At 50.4% G+C, this 22447-nt stretch overlaps 1 protein-coding gene across 1 annotated transcript; it reads right to left on the bottom strand.

The window, feature by feature from the left end:
- Nucleotides 1-2677: 2677 nt before the first annotated feature.
- On the bottom strand, nucleotides 2678-11913 carry BPIFA2 (BPI fold containing family A member 2). Its single transcript, XM_059407687.1, has 8 exons — nucleotides 11757-11913; nucleotides 9946-10090; nucleotides 9190-9297; nucleotides 7705-7854; nucleotides 5278-5359; nucleotides 4192-4255; nucleotides 3618-3696; nucleotides 2678-2750 (listed from the first exon to the last, which is right to left on the bottom strand). Exons 1-8 carry the CDS (start codon nucleotides 11911-11913, stop codon nucleotides 2678-2680), a joined length of 858 nt encoding a protein of 285 aa, XP_059263670.1.
- Nucleotides 11914-22447: the final 10534 nt, after the last annotated feature.

Raw genomic sequence — 22447 nt, 5'->3', positions numbered from 1 at the left:
CAATGTACATAAAGTGTTAATGCAAGGTTTCTCAACACTATTGACATTTTGGCCTGGATGCTTCTTTATTGTGAGAGGCTGTCCTGTGTATTGACTAGTGACATCCCTGGCTTCTACCCACATCCCTGGCCTCTATCCATGAGATGTCAGTAACATCTCTCACCCAGTCTGTGACCATTAAAATACCTCCAGACATTGCCAGTGTCCTGTGGGGGCAAAGTCATCTTAGGTTAAGAAGCAGGCGTCTAATCCAGGGCCTGCTATGGAGTAGGGGCTCCGTAAATGTTTATTTCCCCTTCCAGTCTGGAGGGAGCATTAACTCTTGTCCTGTTGGAGCAGAAAGGGCCACTGTGCAAATAGGGAAATAGGCTCAGAGAAGAGAAGTTAGCAGCCTAATGTCACACAGCATGTTACTAGCAGAATGAGGTAGGGTAGAAATAAAGTAGCCTTGACAAAGAGACCCCAAAACACAATGGTTTAAATAAGCTAGCTCATTGCTTTACTGCCACAGGGGCCGAGATGGGTGGTCAGGGGCTCTTGGAGCAGCTCTGCTGTCTTCAAAGCGGGGCTTCCACCTCTAGATCTCAGATCTCAGGCAGTTTTTCCACTTTTTCTAATTTCTAAGAGAAGGTCAGGAGGGGACGGGAGGGAATGCTCCCTGTCTGTTTTTAAGGAAGCACAGTGCCCAGGGTCGGGCTTGAACTCACAATCCTGAGATCATGAGTCACAGGCTTTCTGAGTCACAGGCTCTATGGACTGAGCCAGTGAGGTGCCCCTTTCTTTTAGAGCGCAAAGTGGAATTTGATGCATCACTTCTGCTGATATGCCATTGGCTGGATCTTAGTCATATGGCTACTGCAAGGGAAGCTGGGACATGTAGTCCCTGTCTGGGGGCCATATGCCCAGCTAAAACCTGGGGAGGGAGAGAAAATTGGTCACTGTTGGGGATGCTGGTAGTCTGGCCATAAAGATGGGTGAAAACCCAAGATCTCCCAGGACCATGGTTCTTTCAACCACATCAGGGCTTTCATCAGTCAATCAACAAACACAGGGCAGTTACAACGGCAATTCCAGCATGTAGAGGGGACACTCATCTTGCACTCGCTAGCTGTCAGGCCCCAGTTACACACTTCCCACCCTCACAACAGCTCGGCAAGGGAGGTTTTTTTCTGCTAATTCCGTTTGACAGGTAAGAAAACCGAGATTCCCAGAGGCTAAGTAACTTGCCCAAGATTTCAGGGCTAGAAAGTGGCAGGGACCCTGTGGAGTTCAGATGGGTCTGAAACCCCGGCCCTTGCCCTGTGCCCAGCAGCCCCTCAGCACAACCTGAACTGAGGTCTTCACAGGATTGCTCAGGAGAACTGGTCTGCGACCCCTTTAGGTCACCCCAAGGGCTCAAGGGTCCTCTGAGGTGACTTGACCCTGTGAGGCAGCCTTCTTCAGAGGGAAGGCCCTTGTGGAAGGGGTGGCGGGCTCCTCCCTGCAGGGCAAAGGGAGACTGGGGCCTGCGTGTAGGCGGAATAGCCTCAGGAGGTTCTCATCTGTCCTGGGCAGAAGAAAGCAGCACCTGCTGGGGACTGGGGAGGCAGCCGAGTGCCTGGGCGCAGGCATGTAAGCTCTCTGAGCAACGGTTCTCATAGTCATGTGTTCAAATCCTGACTCTGCTACTTGCTCACTGTGTGACCTTGATGAGTCATTTGCCTCTGTGAGCCTGAGTTTCCTCATCTGTTAAATGGGGACAAGAATAGTGTCTCCTGGCATTCTTAGGAATTGCTGAGGTCACATGTGCCAGCAAAGTCAGCTGTCCATGATGGTGGTGGTATTAGCATCCCAGAGTGATGATCACAGCCAGGCATAGCCTGGGGTGAGCTGAGTTCTAGGGTGTGGGTGGAGGGGTCTTGCCAGAGAGAGGAGCTGGTCTCCATGGGATGGCTGAGCACCCTCTAGGTGGTTGGCTTTGCCAAGCAAGCAGGGACCTGTGCAGTCTGGCTGGTAGGTGCACAGGCTCTCAGGGCTGGAGGTAGGAGGCAGGTGAGCCATGGCGTTGAGAGACCATGGGTGTTCTCAGGTGCTGCTTGAATTGATCTCCGTTGCGGGGGAAATCCTAGCCCTTTGGAGGGCATGGAGGGGCAGGCTGAGATCTGGCTCAGGCCTCTGATCCTGTGTCACTCGTCCCTGTACTCCTGAGCCCACAGACCCAGTGTGCCCCATCCTCCATAAGGCCTCTTAGAAGTCTCTGGAGGGGAAGGGAGAAAGACCCTGGGTGGGCTTACCCCAAATGAGACTGTCCCATTCTCACTGCCTGCCTGGCCCAGGGTAGTCTCTTGCCCTCCCCTCACTAAATGCTTGGCTGAGCTTGTGAATGGATGAAACAAGTCTGCCATTGCCACCAACTGGCTATGTGACCCTGGGACAGTCTCTTGCCCTCCCCTCTCTGTGCATCAGTGTCCCCATTTATAAAACAAGCTGAATAGTCCCAGAGGTCCCTTCCAGCTCCCACCCAGGTCTCTACCCCTCTAGTTGCCCTCTCCCCCTTAATCCCAAAGGAGGGATAAAATGGGCCACACAGGAGGGTGCAGAAATGGTCTTTTATTGCAGGGGGTGGAGGGTGGTGAGCACAGAGGCTGCTGTCCTGACTGCAAGGAATCATCTCTGGGAGGGTCCCTTCTGGCTGTGCTCAGGCTAGGGGTGGCAGCACCTTCCCAGATGGAGATGCTACCAGGGACACCATCAAGCCATGGGGCACCGATCTGGAACGAGACCACAGCGATCAGACACTGCCAGACAAACTCCTTCCTACAATCCCCTGCAGAGTCGAAGGCCTTGAAGAGGGGGCTGGCATCTGTGGTTGGGGTTTGTCTCTGGCACGTAGCCCTAACCGCTCCTCCCCTTATTGTCCTCTCCTCTCATTTTAGGAATAATGCAGATGTGAAAAGACTGATCATAGGCCAAGACTGGAGCTAGGGTTCAAGGCTTAGTGTAGGATTAGGATCATGGATCAGTCTGAGATCAAGGTCAGGGCTCAGTCTATGACTTGAGGTCATTGCTCAGTAAATCACTGAGGTCAAATCTCAGTCTGTGAGCAGGATCTAGGCTCAGTCTGGATATGTGAATAAGGCTCAGGATGCAGGGTATGACCAGGATCAGGTCTCAGGCTGGGGCCAGGGTCACAGCTCAGTCTATGACTAAGATTAGGGTTCAGCCTACCTCATCCTCTATATGAGGCACAGAGCCACCCCTTACCTTCAGGTGGGCATCACCAGCAGTCCTCCCCATCTCCCTCTTCAGACATCGTTTTGTGGGTGGTTTTCCTTTTGTAATTTATCTGAAGGAATAAAATAAATAGCAGGCCTCAGTCTCCAATAGAAACCAGACCCCAAAGGCTGCCACTCTCCAGGGGGTCAGTCTGACAGCCATGGGACCTCAGGCACGTCAGTCTACCACTCTGACCCTCAGTTTGTTCACCTGTAAAATGGGTATAATGACAGTAACCACCCCACAGGTTTGTTGGATTCAGTGGAATGGGGTATGCAAAGCACAGAGCGATTGCCCAAGAAACTGGCTTATGGCTGTTTCCATAGAAGGGCCGCCTCCGGGACCCTGACACCTTCACTTACCCCATTTCTGTTGCTCTAGTGTTCCGAGCAACCCCAGCCTTGCCTAGAAACTCAAAGGCCAAAGACAGCTCCCGCATGGCTGGAGGCGAACCCACAGCTTTTCATAAAGAGCGAAAGGGAAGGGCAGGTGTTTACTAGTATTGCTTACTGGATATTAGACTCTATGTTTTTTCTTTTCATCCACTCATCACCCTCCAGTGTTTCTAATCTTGGGTTCACCCAGCAGGAAACCAAGGCTCAGAGAGGCAGAGCCACTTGAATAAGGCCCCACGGTTGCTAAATAGCAGAGTCGGGATTTGAACCCAGATCTGGCCCATCCTTCTTTCTCACATCGTTCTGCCAGGAAGGTTCCGCAGATTTAAAGAGGGATGATGGTAGAGAGCTCACAGAGGCTCACAGAGGCCTACAGAACCCCCTCGGTCCTGCCACACTCTCCCAGCTCTCTCAGACGCTGGGTCCTCCTGCTTCTCCAGGGGTCCCTGATCACACCTGCTCTGGGGTGGGCACAGGGTGTACACCTGCCCTTGGAAGGCTGCAGAGAGAAAGTACCCCCGGTCCCCAGGCTGTAACTTACCAATGACGTCCTGAACAAGAGACGCATCCACGGTGGAAAGTAAGGCATGGATCAGTGGGCACACCTGAGGGGGAGGGAGGGAGAGAGAGAGAGAGGGAGGAGAACAGATCATTATCAGCTGGGGCCACACTGCCACCCACCCACCAAGATCTCAGAACCTTTGACCCTTAGGATTCTAGAACAATAGAAACCTAAAAGTCCCAAACGGGAGAACCATAGGATGCTAGAATTCTAAATCCTTAGAACGTTGGAATCCTAGAACCCTGAGAATCTAGAGTGTTAAACATCCCAGAATCCTACACTCTTAGAAACCTTAAACTTGGGAACCCTGGAATTTTAAGAAATCAGATTGGGTCCTGGGCACCATAGAGCAGAGAGTTTCTCACTCTGTACAGTTCCCTGAAGATTTCATTAAAGTGCACATTCTGATTCAGCAGGGCTGGGGGGCTGAGAGCTTGCGTTTCTAACCAGCTCCCACATGAGGGCCCCCGAGCTGCTGGGCAGAGGACCGTATTTTGAGTCCTGAGGCTCCAGTCCAATGAGTGATGGAGCCACCTGGAGGGTTTTTCTTTCCTAAACCCAGATTCCCAGCCGCCTTCCAGAAGGATTCAGACTCTCTGGAACTTTGGGCATGCAGTAAAAATGGTTTTGTGTGATGCATAGATGAAAATACCAATTTTATAGGCCTGTTATGTTTTAAATTAATTATCTGAATGATATGCATTTCTAATTATGGTAGATAGTTTTCTTTTTAAAATACATATTTAAATAAGCTTGAGTAAAATTGCGTTGTCTAAAGGAGGACCACACTAGCTAAAAAGGCATATTGGGAGTAGGTGGGTATGGCAAATGACCCAAACTTGGGATCCAGTGATTTCAGCTAATGTGGGGCCTCCGCTTGTCATTTCTCCCTCTCCCCAGGCTGAGCAGAGGGGCACAGGTTCCAGCTGACAGGCCAATGAGGAGTTTGCCCCCAAGAAGAAAAGGCACTCAGAGAGTACAGTAGCTCCTGTGAATGGCACACCTGACCGCTCCCACCCCCGCCCCCCACGCATGGCTCTGGGCCCCAGGGTGTGGAGGACTCACATCCTTCTCTACCAGTTGGGACATGGTCTTTGTCAGGAAGCTGCTCAGGGTGTTCACGGCCTTCTCAATCATAGCATTTTGGCTGGAAAAGAGTAGCAACTGATAAAACCGTGGGCAGAGTGGCCACACAGTGGGGGTGGGCGTGGGGGAGGGGGAGATGGCTGAGCACCTGGAAATCAGGTAAACCCAGGAGTGCTGCAATGCCTTTCTAACCACAGCCTGAGCCTGTGGGTTCCCCACTTCTGACCAGAGGCTCACCTCAACCTGTGAGAGTCTCATCACAGGCTTAAGATCCCACTCTGATCACCACCTGCATGCCAGACGTTGACTACACTGAGGACGTGGGGATGAGCAAAGCACAAATAGCTCCTCAGCTGGTACCTAGACACCAAACAGGTCTTGCTAAGGCTGGTTCCTGCCCACCTTCAGCATTCAGCTTGACCGACACCTCCTTAGGGAAGCCCTCCCTGACTGCTTGCCTAAGGGAGGCCTTTGGGAAAGCTGGGTCCTTGTCTCTTGTCACCAATACATTCTCTAGAGCTCAGAGCCTATCTGGAACAGAGCAGATGAGCAAATATTTTTGGCTGAAAGAAGGACTGAAGTAAACGTAGAAGTAAATATAGAATGATGGGAGGTCTGGGTGACTCAGTGGGGTAAGTGTCTGCCTTTGGCTCGGGTCATGATCCTGGGGTCCTGGGATGGAGTCCCGCACTGGGCTGCCGGCTCAGCAGGGAGTCTGCTTCTCCCTCTCCCTCTGCTCCTCCCACCCCCACTCATTCTCTTTCTCTCTCTCTCAAATAAATAAATAAATAAATAAATAAAATCTTTGGAAAAACGTAGAATGACAGCTTGTGACAATTACTATGGAGGCCAAGAGTAGATGAGTTTGAGGGAGAAGAGGAAGAACCCTTTTTAGAACCTGAAGTTTGAGAAGTACGTGGAAGTGAGGGGAAAGGTGTTCTAGAAGGCCAGAAGAGCATGTGCACAGGTCTGGAGGTGGGCAGGAACCTGTCTGAGGCTAGAAAAGGCCAGTGTGTCTGCAGTGGAGTGAGCGAGAGGGCAGTGGTAGGAGGGTTGAGCCTGGTTGGCGGTGGGAGTGCTTGGGCTGAGCTGTCTTGGGCCACAGAGTGGAAGACCATTTCACAGATGCGGACACTGAGACCCAGAGCGGTAGGATGAAGTCCCCGGGGCTGCAGACAAGGCAGTATCCAGCAGGGTTCAGGGTTTCCATTGACATCCCAGCCTTCCCCAGTAACATCAGACAGGAGAGCCTTTCTTTGGTACGTGGGGTTGAGATGCCTTGATCAGATCCCTTGAGGGGGTACGGTGGAGTGACCTCTGCTCATGGCCCTCCGGTCTGAGAGCTGAGAACCCAGCCTTGTTTCTGCCAAAGCCAACCTGCCCCTGGTTTTGACTTCTAGACCATTCTCCAAAAGCTGCCGCCAGGGTCACCCTGCCTCCCCACCACCCTCTTCCTCCACCAAACCTGCCCTTGCATGCACACAGTTTAATAAATAGATATGGAGGGGCGCCTGGGTGGCTCAGTCAGTTAAGCCTCTGCCTTCGGCTGAGGTCATGATCTCAGGGTTCTGGGATCAAGCCCCGCATCTGGCTTTCTGCTCAGCAGGGAGCCTCCTCCCCACCCCCACCCCACTCTCTGCCTGCTGCTCTGCCTACTTGTGATCTCTCTATCTGTCAAATAAATAAATAAAATCTTAAAAAGAAGTAGATAATGGATTAGCAGGGATCTGTGATTTCAATGGAGAGGATTCGGTTTGTTAAGATCTCTGATTTCGGGAATTTTCCAAATGAATGGAGGACTCTGGGAACAATCTGAAATTAGAGCCCCTGGTAAGGATTTACTTCTCCTCCCTCTCCCACACAGAGGCAGGAAGGAAAATACCATTTACTATTACTGTTATGGTTGTTGAGGGATATAACATAATGATAAAGGGGTCAAGTTTTCAAGAAGCAGTAATAACCCGCAATGTGCTGCGGGGAAAAACAGAGACTCCAAAAGCAGGAAGTGGGTTTGACAGAGCTGCCAAGGGATCGGGGGCCAACACTCCTGTCTTGGGAATGGGGAAAACAAGAAGACACGGTCAGCATGGATGGCACTATCCCTGAGGGCCGAGCGTGCACCCAGGCTCTGGGCTCAACACTTTAGTTTCCCAGATGGTCCGGTCAGCAGCCAGGGAGGAGATGTTATTGTCACCTTCAGGTTACAGATGGAAAAACTGAGGCTCGGAGGGGCTAAGCTGTTCACAAAGTTGTAAGTCTATAGCTGATACCTGAACCAAGGTCTGACTCCAGAGCCTGTGTTCCTTTGCCACGTTGTGCCACCTTATGGGGTACGGGGATAGGGCGGAAGCTAGGGGTCCTCCACTCCTCCGAGTGCCCCACTCCTCTGAGATGGACGGGCCTCACCTGTCCAGCACGGTGAGCGAGATGCTGTCGGGGTCACTGCTGCATTTCCCTATGATCAGTCGGGGGGTGCCGGTCTGGGGATCGATTGCAACTTTGACAGCAGTCAGGAGGTCCAGCGAGGCCTTCAGGTTGACCTTGCCAATGACAGGCCTGCAGGAGATAAGATTCCCAGTGAACAGAGGTCTCCAAGGTGCCCTAGGGTTCCTCCACCTGTGTGGATATTTAACCCTCCAGCTTGTCTGTGGGTAATGTCAGCATCGTCTGGATTCTTACTGGACATCGACATTAAGGGCTTCTTGCCATTTGGTCCGTATAACAGTTTTATTTAACACCACCCTAATAATGAAAATAATAATAACAGTTAACATTTACGGAGGGCAAATGATATGGTAGGCATTTCTAAAAAGCATTTTTTCAGGACACCTGGGTGGCTCAGTGGGCTAAGCATCTGACTCTCAATTTTGGCTCAGGTCATGATCTCAGGGACATGAGATCGAGCCCCATGTGGGGCTTCCCACTCAGCGGGGAGTCTGCTTGAGATTCTCTCTCCCTCTCCTTCTGATCCTCCCCGCCCCCTCTCTCTGTCTCTCTAAAATAAATAAATCTGTGAAAGAAAAAAATTTTTTTTCCTGGATTAATCCATGTCATCATTACAGCAATACCATGAGGTATAAGTACTATTATTATCTTTATTTTCAAAATGGGGAAACATTGGTATAGAGAGGTTAAGTAACCATCCCAAGATCTCATAGCTAATGAAGGATGGAATCCCTGGGTCCTCAATTTCTCTCCTTCCACTCATTTTCCTATCTCTCTTTTAAAGTAATCAAAATGCTTTAAGATCATCTTCTTAACCCATGCCCTTCATTATATACTGTACACTACAATAGATGTTGAGCGTAATGGTCACTGTTACTTAAAGAGAATCTCACAAGACGAAATAATGCTGGTGGAAATTTTGCCAAAGAGTTATGAGTGCTCGGGACGCCTGGGTGGCTCAGTTGGTTAAGCGGCTGCCTTCGGCCTCAGGTCATGATCCCAGTGTCCTGGGATCGAGTCCCACATCGGGCTCCTTGCTCAGCAGGGAGCCTGCTTCTCCCTCCGCCTCTGCCTGCCAGTCTGTCTGCCTGTGCTCGCTCTCTCCCCCCGACTCTCTCTGATAAATAAAATCTTCAAAAAAAAAAAAAAAAGAGTTATGAGTGCTCATGTCTTCTCAGTTTTTCAGATTTTACAATTAGAGAAATGTGATGATTTCAGAAATATTTAATGGAGGATTCTTTTCAAAGAGGCTTGATTACGGCCAGAGTTCATTATAACATTTCAAAGCTTCAGATTTTAGAGCAGGGAAAGGCCCCTTCATGTACAGAGCAGGAGACTGAGACCCAAGGTCACACGGTAACATGGGAAAGAGCCCGATTCCAGTGTGGAGATCATTGGCCATGCTGCACAGCCTCTCCCAAATCCCAGATTCTAATGCATACTCACAGGGCCAGGGTGACATTAGCGACGATGGGGACCCTTATGTTAATGCCTTCGCCATCAGGAGTCAGTTCCGCTTTGATTTTCAGGATGCGGGAGTTAATGATGTTCAACCTGTGTGAAAGCCACAATTTCTCTTTGGCATTCCTCGGGCCAGCCATGGTCCGAATGCTTCTCTATGCCAGCATCAGGCTGAGCATTTGGGCCTCACCACTTTGGCCTTCGCAATCGCCCTATTCAGAGGTTTGACCCTCTCCATGTTATGGCATGGCATACGGATGCTCAGACAGATGTAATTGCCCACAGGGATTCAGGGAGGAATAAGTGCCAGAATCAGAATTCAAACCCAGAACTGCTTGACTCCCAAACTCCACGCATGAAGCCAGCAATGTGGTATGAACTTGTCTTCTCTCTCCTGAAGGGGATTGGTACTTTCATCCTCAGCTATATTTGAAGAACATCTTACTCCTTGGAAAGGGGACCTCAGGCACCACCAAAGAGGTGGAGGTAAGGATTGAGAGGATCTTCACCCTGATCCTGAAATTACATAACACGGAAGTCCGAACCCATGAGATGCCCAGACTGGCCTTGCAGCCCTGCCTCTAATTTGCTCAAGCTCTGATGAACCTGGCCTCAGACCACCTTGACTCAAGGACAACAAGGTTTATCAACCTTTCTGTCTTTGACCTTAAACTCACCTCCCCAAAGATGCGTGTTCCTTTTTCTTGGAGCAAAGATCTCCACCTTGAAGCACAAACTCACCCCATAGTCTCATCCTTAGCTGGTGTGATCTTAGCAAGAGCATCGTTCACCAAGTTCTTCACTTCCTGCACCTTCTCCTGGGCCAGGTGCCAAGCCTTGGATTCCTGAAGCTTCTTGAAGTCAGAGGTCAGTTTCTGAACGACAGCTAAAAAAAACAATTGCCATTAGTGTCGTGCATCACTTAGGAAGCAGTGACTATGTACCAGACACCAAGTAAGACTATTGCCTATGTTATTTCATTTACTCTTCATAATAACACAGATGAGCCAGATATGGTTTTATCTGCATTTTCAGATGAGAAAATAAAGGATCAAAAGGTTAAGAAATGTGCCTAAATTCATGCGGCTGGGGAGCCTTTGTTCCTTCCATGCTGCCTTCCTACTAATATATATTCATCATTAATAAACAAAGTGATCAATTAACCAGGCAATTCAAATTGCTTGTACACCAGCTTCTATTTGTGACTCGAGACAGGGAGAATGTCTATTGCTCTGAGATGTTCATGCAAGTTTGAAAAACTAGGTCAAACTAAATGAGAGAATAAGAAATAGAGAATCTAGAATCCAGGAAAAAGTATGGTCCACCTCATAAAAGTGGCAAATGGGAGTCCCAGAATGACAGCTTTGCAGCAAGCCCAGAGAGCAACAATTCATACAGGAGTACAAAAACAAAGTGTCTTAATGGAAGGACTCCAGAGAAAAGAGGGATTAGATAGACATGGCAGATGTAGAATATTGCATATGTAAAGAATTAAGAATTATGTGTAGCAAATAATTCAAGTGAAAAACAAGGCAATTATTAACTCAAGGAAAAACAAAGGCTGTACAAGAGAAGAAATGTTAACTATGGTTTTCCAACTTGGCTGTGCAGTGGATGGTATCTACCTAGTTATAATGGTATAACAAATGGAGTTCATTTCAATAAAACTCTTTTTGGTCATGTAACTCATTAGGTGACCTTGATCCAGACACTTCTGTTTCTGAACTCAGTTTTCCCAACAGTGAAATTGGAGAGTGGTCCCTTCTGTATCTTTGAAGCTCTAAGCCCTAACAAGACCTAAGCCCTGACAGCGTTTGAAAGGTAGACATAGCATTTACTTCCTCCTATAATGTTTATCAGTGTGCTAATGTTGAAAATGAAAAGAAAGCCAAATTCTTTTAAGAAATAAGAATTAAAAAGAGACATGATTAAATGTAAAGCTAGGTGGCTTTAAAGCTACCTAGGCTGAGTTATGGCTAATTTCCTTAATTTCCAATGAATTAATACATGTCAGTAAGAAAACTGAACAGCCTAGCAGAAGAATATGCTATAAATATGAACAAAATATTTGTGCTAAAATATGTAAATAGTGAATAAAATATTAAAAATGAGTGAATTCTTTCATAATTGGAGAAATGCAAAGTGAAATGAGCTATAATCTTTTATCTATGATATTAGCAAAACTGTTAAGTTGTCCATACCAATGCTGTCAAGGGAGTAGAGAAAAAGGCACTTTTCCAAGACTTTTGGAGAGAATATTAATGTAGAGGATTATTTGTCAACACTTCCTACAATTTAAACTGTGCATACCTTCCGAACTTTTGAAACTCCACTTTAGGAACTTATCCTATGGATATATTAGGAAAAACTTGCCATGATATAATATATAAGAGGATATTCATTTGAGATTCCCTGTTCTCAGAAAAATAAGGGAATGAACCAAGAACTGAACAGCCCACTTTCTTGGTAAACCACCCGTAAATAGCATTCCTTGGTGGTAGCCTCTGGTAATGCAGGGATAGCATTTAGGAGGCACTTGTGTCCTGACTCACAATCAAGTGTATTGTCAACGGTCTGGAGTCCTTTCTCAACAGCAGGTTTCAGCTTGTTCACGGTATTACTCAGATTATCACCAAGATTTTCAAGAAGGGATGCTGAGGTCCCAGCGATCAGGCCACATACGAGAACAAGTTTCCAAAGCTGAAGCATCTTGACTTGACACCTGAACAGTCATAGGAGGGACAGGAGTGAGAATTACCCAGATAAGCACCCTTGAAAAGCACCTATTATTTTTAACTTCACATTCCTGTAAGATAGATGTGGTTCGCTTCTGTTTTATAGATGGGCAGTCAGTTCAGAAACCTAGAGCAACTTGTCCAGAGGTACACAGCCAGTGAGTGGAGGAGCTGAAATTTGAAAAGTCACACTTAGCCCTAAGTCTGTGCTCTTTACACAAAAGTCCTTTGTACATAGGGCACCTGGGTGGCTCAGTGGGTTAATCACCTTCAGCTCAGGTCATGATCCCAGGGTCCTGGGATGGAGCCCCACATCAGGCTCTCTGCTCAGCAGGGAGCCTGCTTCCCTCTCTCTCTGCCTGCCTCTCTGCCTACTTGTGATCTCTCTCTGTCAAATAAATAAATTAAATTAAATTTTTTTAAAAAAGTCCTTTGTACATGCTGGCTCCTCTGCCTGGAACATCTTTCCTCATCTTTGCAATTTTACCTAAGTCATTTCCTACTGACTCTCCAGCTTTAGTAAGACACCACGCCCTCTGCGAAGCCCACTCTAGGCCCCTTCCCTTCCTAGAGTCGAGATTAGGGGGTCCCACCACATCATCCTGCCATTTTTGTTCTCTGATCAGAGTTCTGGTGCCATTTAGTGATGACTTGTTTGCCTTTCCCACAAGGCTGTGACCTCCTGAGGGGAGAGATCACAACCCACTTTACTATTCACTCTCCAGCCCCCAGTAAAAAACCTGGACTTAGTTTGGAATGAGAAATATATATTTGCTGAATAAAAGTATGAACAAATAAAGGGACACCGTGTCATGACCCTGCATTGCTCATTGGTTTGATGCTTCTAATAAAATTTATCTCTAAATATGCTATATTCAGAATATTAGCTAATCTAAGTGGCCCCATACTTCTGCCTCTTTCCCCCAAAACATTCTGAAGATCACCATGTGGGGTGCCATCGGGGGAAAGCCCACCACTCACAGGTTTGGAGGAGGATGGTCGTAAATCCTTGCTCCTCTGTATGGTCCCGCTGGGATTCTGCTGAGTGTTGGTGGCCTTTATAGGATGGTGACAGGATGGGAGGCTGCCCACAGAAGCTAGCACCAGTTCCAGGGCCATCCAGAGAGATTCCAAAGTAAATAAACCCAGTCCAGGATGAGCAGAGAGATTTCCAACCGAAAGGTCACCCGGGATGCTTGAACGGAAGTGGATGGACATGTAGAGACCTTTTCGCCAAGGCTAAGACAAAATTCACGGAGCCTCCAGCGGCCAGCCAAGACAGCGGCCATCGTGAATGGGGGCTGAGGTAAAGACTGAGAGTGGATGAACAGGAGAACATTCTGGTGAGAGGCCCCATAGCGATCAAGCGGCTAATTCTGTCCTCACTTGGGAGCTGAGGTATAGAGAGGGGAAGCAACCAGTCTGAGGTCATCCAGTAGGACAGGTTCAGAGGAGGGGCTGTAACTGTGGCCCACGGAGAGTCAGGGTCAGGGACCAGGGAGGTCATTCTGCCTAACGCTCTTGCGGTATCCGAGTGCCCTCAGCACCAGGCTCAATGGAGCCAGCCTCGGTGTGAATGTTTTTGACAGCGGAGGGCTTCATGGAAGCCTGCCTGTGGTTCCATCTAGTTGGCAGAGAGTTCCTCCTGAGAGTAAACGAAATTTGCCCCCTCCCCCATTACCGCCCCAAATGTGAGCAAGAGTGAGGCCCAGAAAAGTTAAGAGCCTTGCCTGAGGCTGCACAGCCAGTGTCAGAAGGCACGTCCCAACAGCCTTATCTCCGGTCTCCCTCTGCCCACTTGCTCCCATTTGCTCCTCTGTCAACACAGCAGCCAGAGAGGCGTCGCTCAGCCCACCCCCAGGGTCCCCACCGTGGCCCACAGAGCGTGTGTCGTCTGCTGTCTGCCTTTCAAAACTCACCTGCCTCTCCCAGCCCCTACTGGCCTTCCTTCTGTTCCAGAAAGATGCCCCCCTCTTTCCTGCCTTGGACCCTTGCATAGGCTGTGCTCTCGGCCCAGAGCTCTCCTCCCCAGCTGTCCCCAGCCCTAGACTCTGCCTCCTCAGAACCTCCCCGAGGGTCTAGCTGAGATAGCCGGATGCTCCCTCCCCTCAGCAACTTGCTACTCTTTTCACAACAAATCACCACAATTGGATTTTTTGTTTGAACTGGTTCCCTGTCCCCAGCAAGTAGCTAACCGCCCTGTGCTCTGGGCCCTTCCTGTCGCATGGGTCCCTGGGACCCTGATCGGTCCTTGGAAAGCTCCAAGCCTCTCCCTGGAGGACCCTGTAGAGCAGCTACCACCTGGGTAGGTGGTGAGGTCCCCATCACCAGAGATGCTCAGAAATTGGACTAGGTAACTGCTGGGGTCCTGTGTGGCTTCACATGGCTAGAGCCATGAGTCTAGATCTCCTTGGCCTAGTGCTTAAACGGTGATCTACATGTTTATGATTCCTCCCCTCAGGTTTCCTTTCTGCCTGTGCCCAACCACCTTGCAGGAATGTGGTTTGCTCAGGGCTCAGGCTTCTCGCCTCTTTCCTTTCCTCTCCCCAACTCCCCCCCACCTCTACCCCCAGCCTTGCCCCACTGTAGCCTCTGGAAGCCACCATGGCTACTGCCCCTCCCACTGGCACTCACAGCTGAGCTCTAAGGTGATGTTGATGAGAAGCTTCTGTCCCCTGGGGTGGGCCTGGGGTGGCACAGAGGCAGGTCAGCGAGTAGTGGACCCTGTCCTCGCCTGAGCAGCTCAAGAGTTCTGCTGCCTAAGGAGCCATATTCTCCCAGTCATTAACTCCTTTGCTGCTTCCTTGGCCCGCTTCACATGACGACAGGACCTTGCCCCTCCAGGGCCCCCTTCTGCTGAAGCATCTAGGGGACCCCCAAGTCTGGTGTAACTCTACCAAAGTGGGGAGAAACCAGGCTTCCTTCTTCCTGAGGCTGGCTCTCCAGATGCTACTCCCGACAGTGGTGTGGGATTCCTGAACAAGCACATATACATACGTGTTCACACATATACACGTGTATGTATGTGCTCGTGCAAGAACAAGTCGGCACAAGCTAGACTTCTATGAACAACACGGATATGTTTCCCTGCCTGCAAAGAGAACTTTTACAGAAGCCCAGAGATCATGTTACCGCTGCTTCAGATGCAAGAGCTCACATCCTACATAGGGGGATTTGGGTCTCCATAGATCACTTGGGTCTGTTTTGCTCTTTAACGATTTTAGATACAATGATCTGGCAAAGCCCACTGGAGAGTGAAGCCAATACTAAGGAAATGAGAAAATGTCGTTTGAGCACCTAGATCCAACTGTGCCAGGACTTTTCAGTTCGAATAAAATTCTTCTTCCCTCTTTCTTTCTTAGGCCCATGTGAATGGGTCTCCTGCCACTCGTTCCCACAGCAGTTCCGACTCAGGCATTCATAGTGGCACATTGGCCTCCTCCCTTCTGAGGGCTGCTCGAGGGTCACACACTACACTGGAAGCATTGCAGGGCCCGAAGCCAGAGCAAGATTAGAGCGCATCAGTTTAACCTCCTTGCCGAGAAGTCTGGAGAGCCTGTGGCCCAGAAAAGAAGTACATGTCCAAGGCCACACAGTCACGTTGGACCCTGCTTCTCTTCCTCTTTTATTGTATCTCTTTTAGTTTTGTTGGAATATTTTACTTTGGGCAATAGCTGTACAAAAAATATTGAACAAAATGACTTAGGAAGCATATGTACCATAGAGGCACTGGAGTTCCTGTCCCTCCCCAGCTAGTTTGGACAAGGGGCTCTGGGAGCCCCAGGGGCAGTCTGTGTCCCAGCTACCCTGGGTGGGGCGCGGTTGATTAGAAATGGAAGCCATCGCACTGGATGGCCCAGAGGTGCACTGTGCCTTGAGTCCTATGAGCAGTGACCCCAGCCCAACCTCCGGAGCCCCAGCTCAGCCTAGACATGACCCTTGCAATGCTACAGCTCAAGTGCATAGCACTCTACAGTGTGGCCTGACCATCCTGCTGAAGCCAAGACCCTAAGAGCGGACCTTTGAGAAGAACAACTGCCATTTACTCGGCTCCTGCTCTGTCCCGGGCGCTTCTGCTTCATCTGGGTTCAGCCCCTCGGCAACCCCGTGGGGCATGTTACTGCCCTGTTTTTCAGGTGAGGAACGTGGAGCTTGGAAAGGAAGGACTATGCGGCGGACAGGACCGGGCAGGGCTAGGAGACAGTAACCCCAAGCCCCAAGGAGGCCCTGAGAGCCCCTTTACCCATGGAGGAGACCGAGGTCCAGGGAAAGGGGATGGCTCGGCCAGGCCTTTCGCAAACAGGAACTGGGTGTTTGGGTCCCCGGGGACGGTCCTTTCACCCCTGTCGCACTGAGGCCAGCTGTTTGAGCTCGAATATCCTGTTTATCCCTTGGCCTCTGCTGTTTGAGTTGGTTGTAACGCCTGCTGCATTGGGCCTGTGTCAACCCGGAACAGACCACAAGCAACCCCAGTGTGCCACTTGGCGTGAGGCTGGGGGGCCCTGGCAGAGGGCTCCTCTGTTCCCGGCGGGCCTGTCCTTCACACGAACTTGGCCTGGATAAGGGTGGGAGAGGACTGGTGGCTGGGGAGCTAGCTCTGTTCACACGGACCCAGGCTCCACCATGAGAGCACAGAGCAGGGAGAGTCCGGGTCCAGCAGAACCCTCCAGTAGGCACTTGCTGGGAGGCCTTGGACCAGTCATTGCCCCCCACCTCCTCCCGGCCCTGCTGTCCGGCACAGAGTTCTGCAAAGCTCTATCTTCTCTTCCTCCAGCCATGGGGCATGGAGCTGAGGGCAGTGCCGAAATCTCTGAGGAGAGTTTTTCCCGCCCTGGGGGAACATGGCTCAGTCCTCAGGCCTAGCATTGGCCCATGGAAATCAAAAGGGTACTGAGGGGGCCCTGAGGGTGATGCTCAGAGCCTGGCTCCGGGCTTGGGTAGGCCTGGGTTCCAATCCTCTCCCTCACCTGTTGCTGGCTGAACAGCCTGGATGAAGGGCGTCATTTCCCTGAGCCTCAGGTTTCTGAGGACAACCCGCATGAAAGGGTTAGCATGCCGCAGGCCCTTGACACATGACGATTATAGGTACTGCTGGTTTCTGGTCACTCTGCTGCTCCCAACCTCAGTTTCCCCACCTGCACACCGTACCACCCTGGCATCACGGAGAAGATGAACTGAGACGGCGCCCCAGGATGCTCACTGCTCACTGAATGTGCTTCTGACCCTCATGCGCAGGGAAGTCCTGATGAGCCCCTGGATGACTGTGTGACAGCAGACAGGTGCCTTCACCTTTCTGAGCCTCTGGGTTTTGTTTTGTTTTGTTTTAAGATTTTATTTTTTTTTAAGATTATTTACTTACTTGACAGAGAGAGACAGAGAGAAAGGGAACACAAGCAGGAGTGGGAGAGGGAGAAACAGGCTTCCGGCCGAGCAGGGCTAGATCTTGGGACCTTGGGATCATGACCTGAGCCAAAGGCAGACACTTAACGACTGAGCCACCCATGTGCCCCTGAGCCTCTGTTTTTTGTTGTTGTTGTTGTTTATTTTTATTTATTATTATTATTATTAATTTATTTATTTTTAGCACAGAATGAGAATTAGAATGGTCTCTACCTCAGAAGAGCCACTGGTGGGGACTAAATGCGGAGATGGGGGTGGAGAGCCCAGCTGGGCTCCTGCTGGAGAAGGTGCCCCAAGGATCCCTGTCACTGTTGTCATCATCATTACTGCAATAAACAGGGACATTGAGACGCAACAGGCCTGGGTTCAAATCCTCGCTCTGCCGTTCTCTGGTCCTGTGGCCTTCCCCTCTCAGAGACTCAGCTTACTCATCTGTAAAGTGGACACCATGAGTGTCAGCCCCGTCTAAAGAGCAGACAGTTATCATGTATACATCCTGTGGGTGCTTTCTAATGGGAGAATCTTCCGAGGAAGCTCTAGGGGGTGGGGATTCTGTTTTGCTCCCTGCCACGTCCTCAGTGCCATAACGACCCCTTGTTGAAGAAATGCTCGTTGAGTTGCTTTTAGGATTTCTACACACAGGTCAGGAACTTTGTCCCCAGGTGGCTCCCCAAGGAGAAAAACCATGGTGCTCTGTTTCCAGTACTTTCCACACGTATCCACCTATCCCTAGATGTTATGGTACAACCCACCTCTCCTTTCTGTTCTCTGGCCCCCGCTTGCTCCTCATGACCCTGGGTCTGGGAGGTTGCCTGGAGTGTGGGCTTGGCTGGCCAGGCCGACTTCTCCCCTCAGCTGTGGCCTCGGGCATCCCTGGCCTCTCTGAGCCCATTTCTCTGCTCTGGGCACAGGTGCGGGGCTCAGTGCTGCTCCCATCTGCTACGACACACCATGACAGGATGTCAGTGTGGGGCTGGCACGATGCTGGGGCACCGTGTCACCGCAGACACCTTCTAAGCCCCCCAGGCCGTGAGTGCGAGGGGACACGGGAAGGGTCTTTGGTGGTGGTTGGGGAGATCACTCCTTTCAGAAGTCATCTGAGGTCCAGGCCCAGGCGCCCAAGTCATCCCGGAAAGAGAAGAGGTGCCGTCCGGCCCCCCTCTCTCCCCTCTCCAGGGTACGGGTTCTCCTTGCATAGCAGGTATTTGCCTCCTGGGGACAAGGGCCCCAGCCTTGAGGGTCGTGGGATGAATTTCTCATTGAGAATCTCCAGCGAGGCATTACGGATTAGCTGTCGCAGTGGGACAAGCTAGCTCAGTGTGACTACTAATCCCCACTGTGGCAGCTTCCTGGTCCCACTGACCCAGCTCTTAACCTCTGAGCTGGTATCTTTTTCCAAACATGGCTTAATTTCCTGGCAAGAAAGGTCCTAGAAGGTCATCCAGCCCACTGAGACCAAGAGTTGGGGGTGGTGTGGCTGGGCTGAGGCTCTGTCCCCCCACCCCCCACCCCGCCCCCCTTTCCAGAGGTGACGAGGGATCACTCTCACCCACTGAGTGATATTCCTTTATTTTACTATAAAAAGGCTAAAAGGATTTGTCCCTTTTTCCTCTGAAATCAGTCAGGTACAGATAATTCATCCAATTTATAAGAGGCCCCAGTTTCCCACACTTGAACTGCCCGCCCAGGAACTCTTGGCAAAGAAGAAAGATCCGAGTAACAAATGTTTTCCGACACGCTGTCATTTTCATGACTGCTACACATAACAGTGAATCAAGTCACAATGCTGTCTGAAGACCTTTAGTTGTACATGCCGCAGTTTTGACATTGCTGTTTTTCTGATTTTAGATACAATGTGTTTTGCTTTTTCACCTCTCATTTTCCTCATTCCTCTTCTGTACCCATTTGTTCAATCATTTAACAAATATAAATTGTTGTGAGCTGGGACTACTATTCCATCTGATCACCATTTATGGGGCACCTGCCGAGTGCCACGCCCTATGTTAGATCCCGAGGCGAACTTGTCCCAATGATGGCCGCCCCCCAGGGTGGTGGCTAAGCCACAGCCCTCAGCTTAGGAGTGTCGGAGAGCATGGACTCAGGCTTGCTCACTCTCCCAAACCACCAGAGGCCGGTGCTACTTCGTTCCCATTTCATAGACAAGGAAACCGAGGCACAGGGAGGCAAAGTGAATTGCTCAGGGTCACAGATGTAGCCAGTGCTGGGGATCTGAGCCCAGGTCTCCTGGTCCCAGAGTCTGTGCTCAGAGTTTCTCGCACTACACATTCGTTTATATCCTGATAACCGGCACCCCTTTGGGGTGACACTGACCCAAGGTCAGTGTCAGAGGAAGCTCTCCATAAAAGTGCATTAGTGGAAGGAATGTGTGCTCCCTCTTTCTCCTCTGTTGGATTGGAATTCCTTTGTGTCAGGTCTCACCGCTCTGCCATCTTTGTGTCTGACATCCTTGTGTCTAGGTCCTGGCTCATGGGGGGTCCCTCTAAGCACTATATTGAGTTAAAGTGCAAAAGACAAGTTAATTGACAGGCTGGCCAACTGGCTGAATAGATAAATGTAGGGGATGAGATCCTAGCGTCCAGCGAGAAGATTCTAGAATCCTATCCCTCCCTTCCTGCCTTTTCCCATCCACTCTCCCTTCCCTTCGGCCATCCACCTACCCACCATCCATTCATCGATCATGTATTTATGGAGCTTCCATTCTGACCCTGCCCCGTGCCGTGCTCTGGGCCCCAGAGAGCACTCATATGTGCATCTAGCCTCAGTACACCTGAGGCACAGGTACGCACTGTGGGGGTAATACACTTGAAAATGTTCTGCCCTTTGAAAACCCTACAAATGGTCAGAATTTTCCTCTAGAGGCCTCACTCTGTCTTGGACACACAGCCCCGTCCTGATGAAGGGGCTTCATAAACACTGAATTGGATTGAACTGAGCACTTTGGGACTTGAAAGAGGAAATAATAAGACATTATTATATAGGTGGCGATGGATAAGACAGAAGATTAGATGTTGGCATTGTTTCCAAATCTGGGGTCGCTTTGAGTATGTTTGTCTTGCTGGGACTTTTAGTAATTAACCAGACCTCAGTTCAAGTCCTAACCCTCCTACTTTCTACTGTGCGACCTTAAGCAAGTTACATGGCCTCTCTGAGTCTCCAATCCTCCTTTGCAATATAGAGATCGGGAAGGCCAATTTGCTGAGAGTGGTGTGAGAATTAGGTGAGGTTTAAGCTCCCAGACCTGGCACATAGTAAGTGCTCAGCAAAGATAGCTCCACAATGCCCGCCCCCCACCCCACCCCCCCGCAGGGGAGGTCAGAGGGTGGGCAAGGGGCAAGGTCTCTATTCCGACCCTGCTTCTTACCAGCTGTGTGATTTTACAGGGCAATTCAGTTCTCTGAAGCCCCTCTCTAAAATCAGGTGCTGATCCCAGGGAGGAGGGCCTGGGGGGACATTAAGTGAAAGAAGGAGGCAGAGTTCAGGAGCAGTCGGCGGTGGCTGGTCCGGTAATCGGGGAGGATGAAGTCTGGAGAAACCAGACGAGCTGCCTATCTTTCCTCCTGGGACTGTGGTCTCTTGGGATCTCCACGTCCCCCCATTCTCAGGCTCTCTGTCTGTTCTGGAGCACCCCTAGGGCCTCCTCTCTGGCCTCCCGGACCTATTTGCCTCACCTCCTCCCAGTGCCCTGAGCCAGGCCTGAGGATGTCACACGCCTACAGGTCTCCCCATCCTTCAGGGGGCCTCTTCCATGAAGCCCTCACTGGCTCACTCCACTGGCCCTGCTCACTCTCTGCCATTAGGTTTTGAATAGGGTTCTTCCTTGGGCGCATGTGTGCGCGCGCGCGCGCACACACACACACACACACACACACACGATGGTCAACTCGGGAAGGCCAAAGTCTGTCTGGGATGTGCTTCACTGCCCACTGTAGCTGGCTGACACAGAGGCAACTGCCATGTGTTTGTTAATTGCTTCCATCAGAGTTCTTCGGGTTGCTTGTAACGGGAAACACAACCGAAATTGACTTAAGTGGGACAGGGAGGTTTTGCTCCCATAACCTGAAGGTCCGTGGGTTTCAGGCACGGCTGAATCCCAGTGCTCAAAGGAAATCTTCAGGACTGTGCTTCTCTTCATGTTGTGGCTCTGCTTTCTTCTTCATTGCCTTCGTTCTCAGACTGACTATACCCAAGAGGTGGCAGAAACAGCCCCTGGCAGCTCTGGGGCCATACCCTGTCTTAACAACCCTAGCAGAAAGAGGGTATTTCTTCCCTAATATTTCTTCAAAAGGCTAGGCTGACCCCCACTGCCCCGGCTGGGGCTGCACGCTGAGCTCTGAAGAGATCACAGTGCCTGGGATGAAGGAATAGACAGGCCAGCATGGATATACGTACCCACGAGAGAAGGCGAGGTGCCATGGGCAGAGAGACAGGAAGACAGTCAGGGGAGCAGAGCCAAAGGAAGAGCTGGTTTCGAGGAGGAGGAAGTAAGTGTCTGTACTGGGGCCAAGTAAGATGAGGCCAACAAGGGTCCCAAGGTTTGCTCCACATGGAAATTGTTGAGGACCTGGTGTGGGGGCTGGGTTGTGGGGTGACTGATGGAAAGTAGGTGGGCAGAGCACTGGATGTGCCCAAGACAAGCCTGCAGCCCAAAGGGTGGCCCAGGGACCCATAGCAGTGGTCTCTGCAGGGAGCGTGTTGGGAAGGCAGAACCTCATGTCTCTGCCCACTCTAACCACACCAGGACCTGCATTCCAACAGAGCCCCAGTTGGTTCTTGTGCAGTTCAAGGCTGAGAAGCTCAGCTCCGGGGACCTTGGCTGAGAAGGGGAAGAGAGACGGAGGTAGGGAACTGGAGGGAATGTGGTGCCAAAGGAAAGGACCTTGACTCTTCCTAAGGAGGGAGAGACTGAAGTGTGTTTAGTTGTACGCTCTTAACAATGAAAAAAAATTAACTTTCTGGTCGCAAAGTGAAACTTCATTAATGTTTCTCAGGACATTGTTCCATATTTGCATAAATCAGATTCACATCAAACGTGACCTGACTGTGTTTGTTGTCTGAAAGAACCAACAGCCCTCCCACTCCAGATTCTT

The sequence above is a fragment of the Mustela nigripes genome, chromosome 7 (genome assembly GCF_022355385.1).
Source record: "Mustela nigripes isolate SB6536 chromosome 7, MUSNIG.SB6536, whole genome shotgun sequence".
Classification (NCBI taxonomy): domain Eukaryota; kingdom Metazoa; phylum Chordata; class Mammalia; order Carnivora; family Mustelidae; genus Mustela; species Mustela nigripes.
This window is presented reverse-complemented; position numbering and strand designations above follow the sequence as displayed.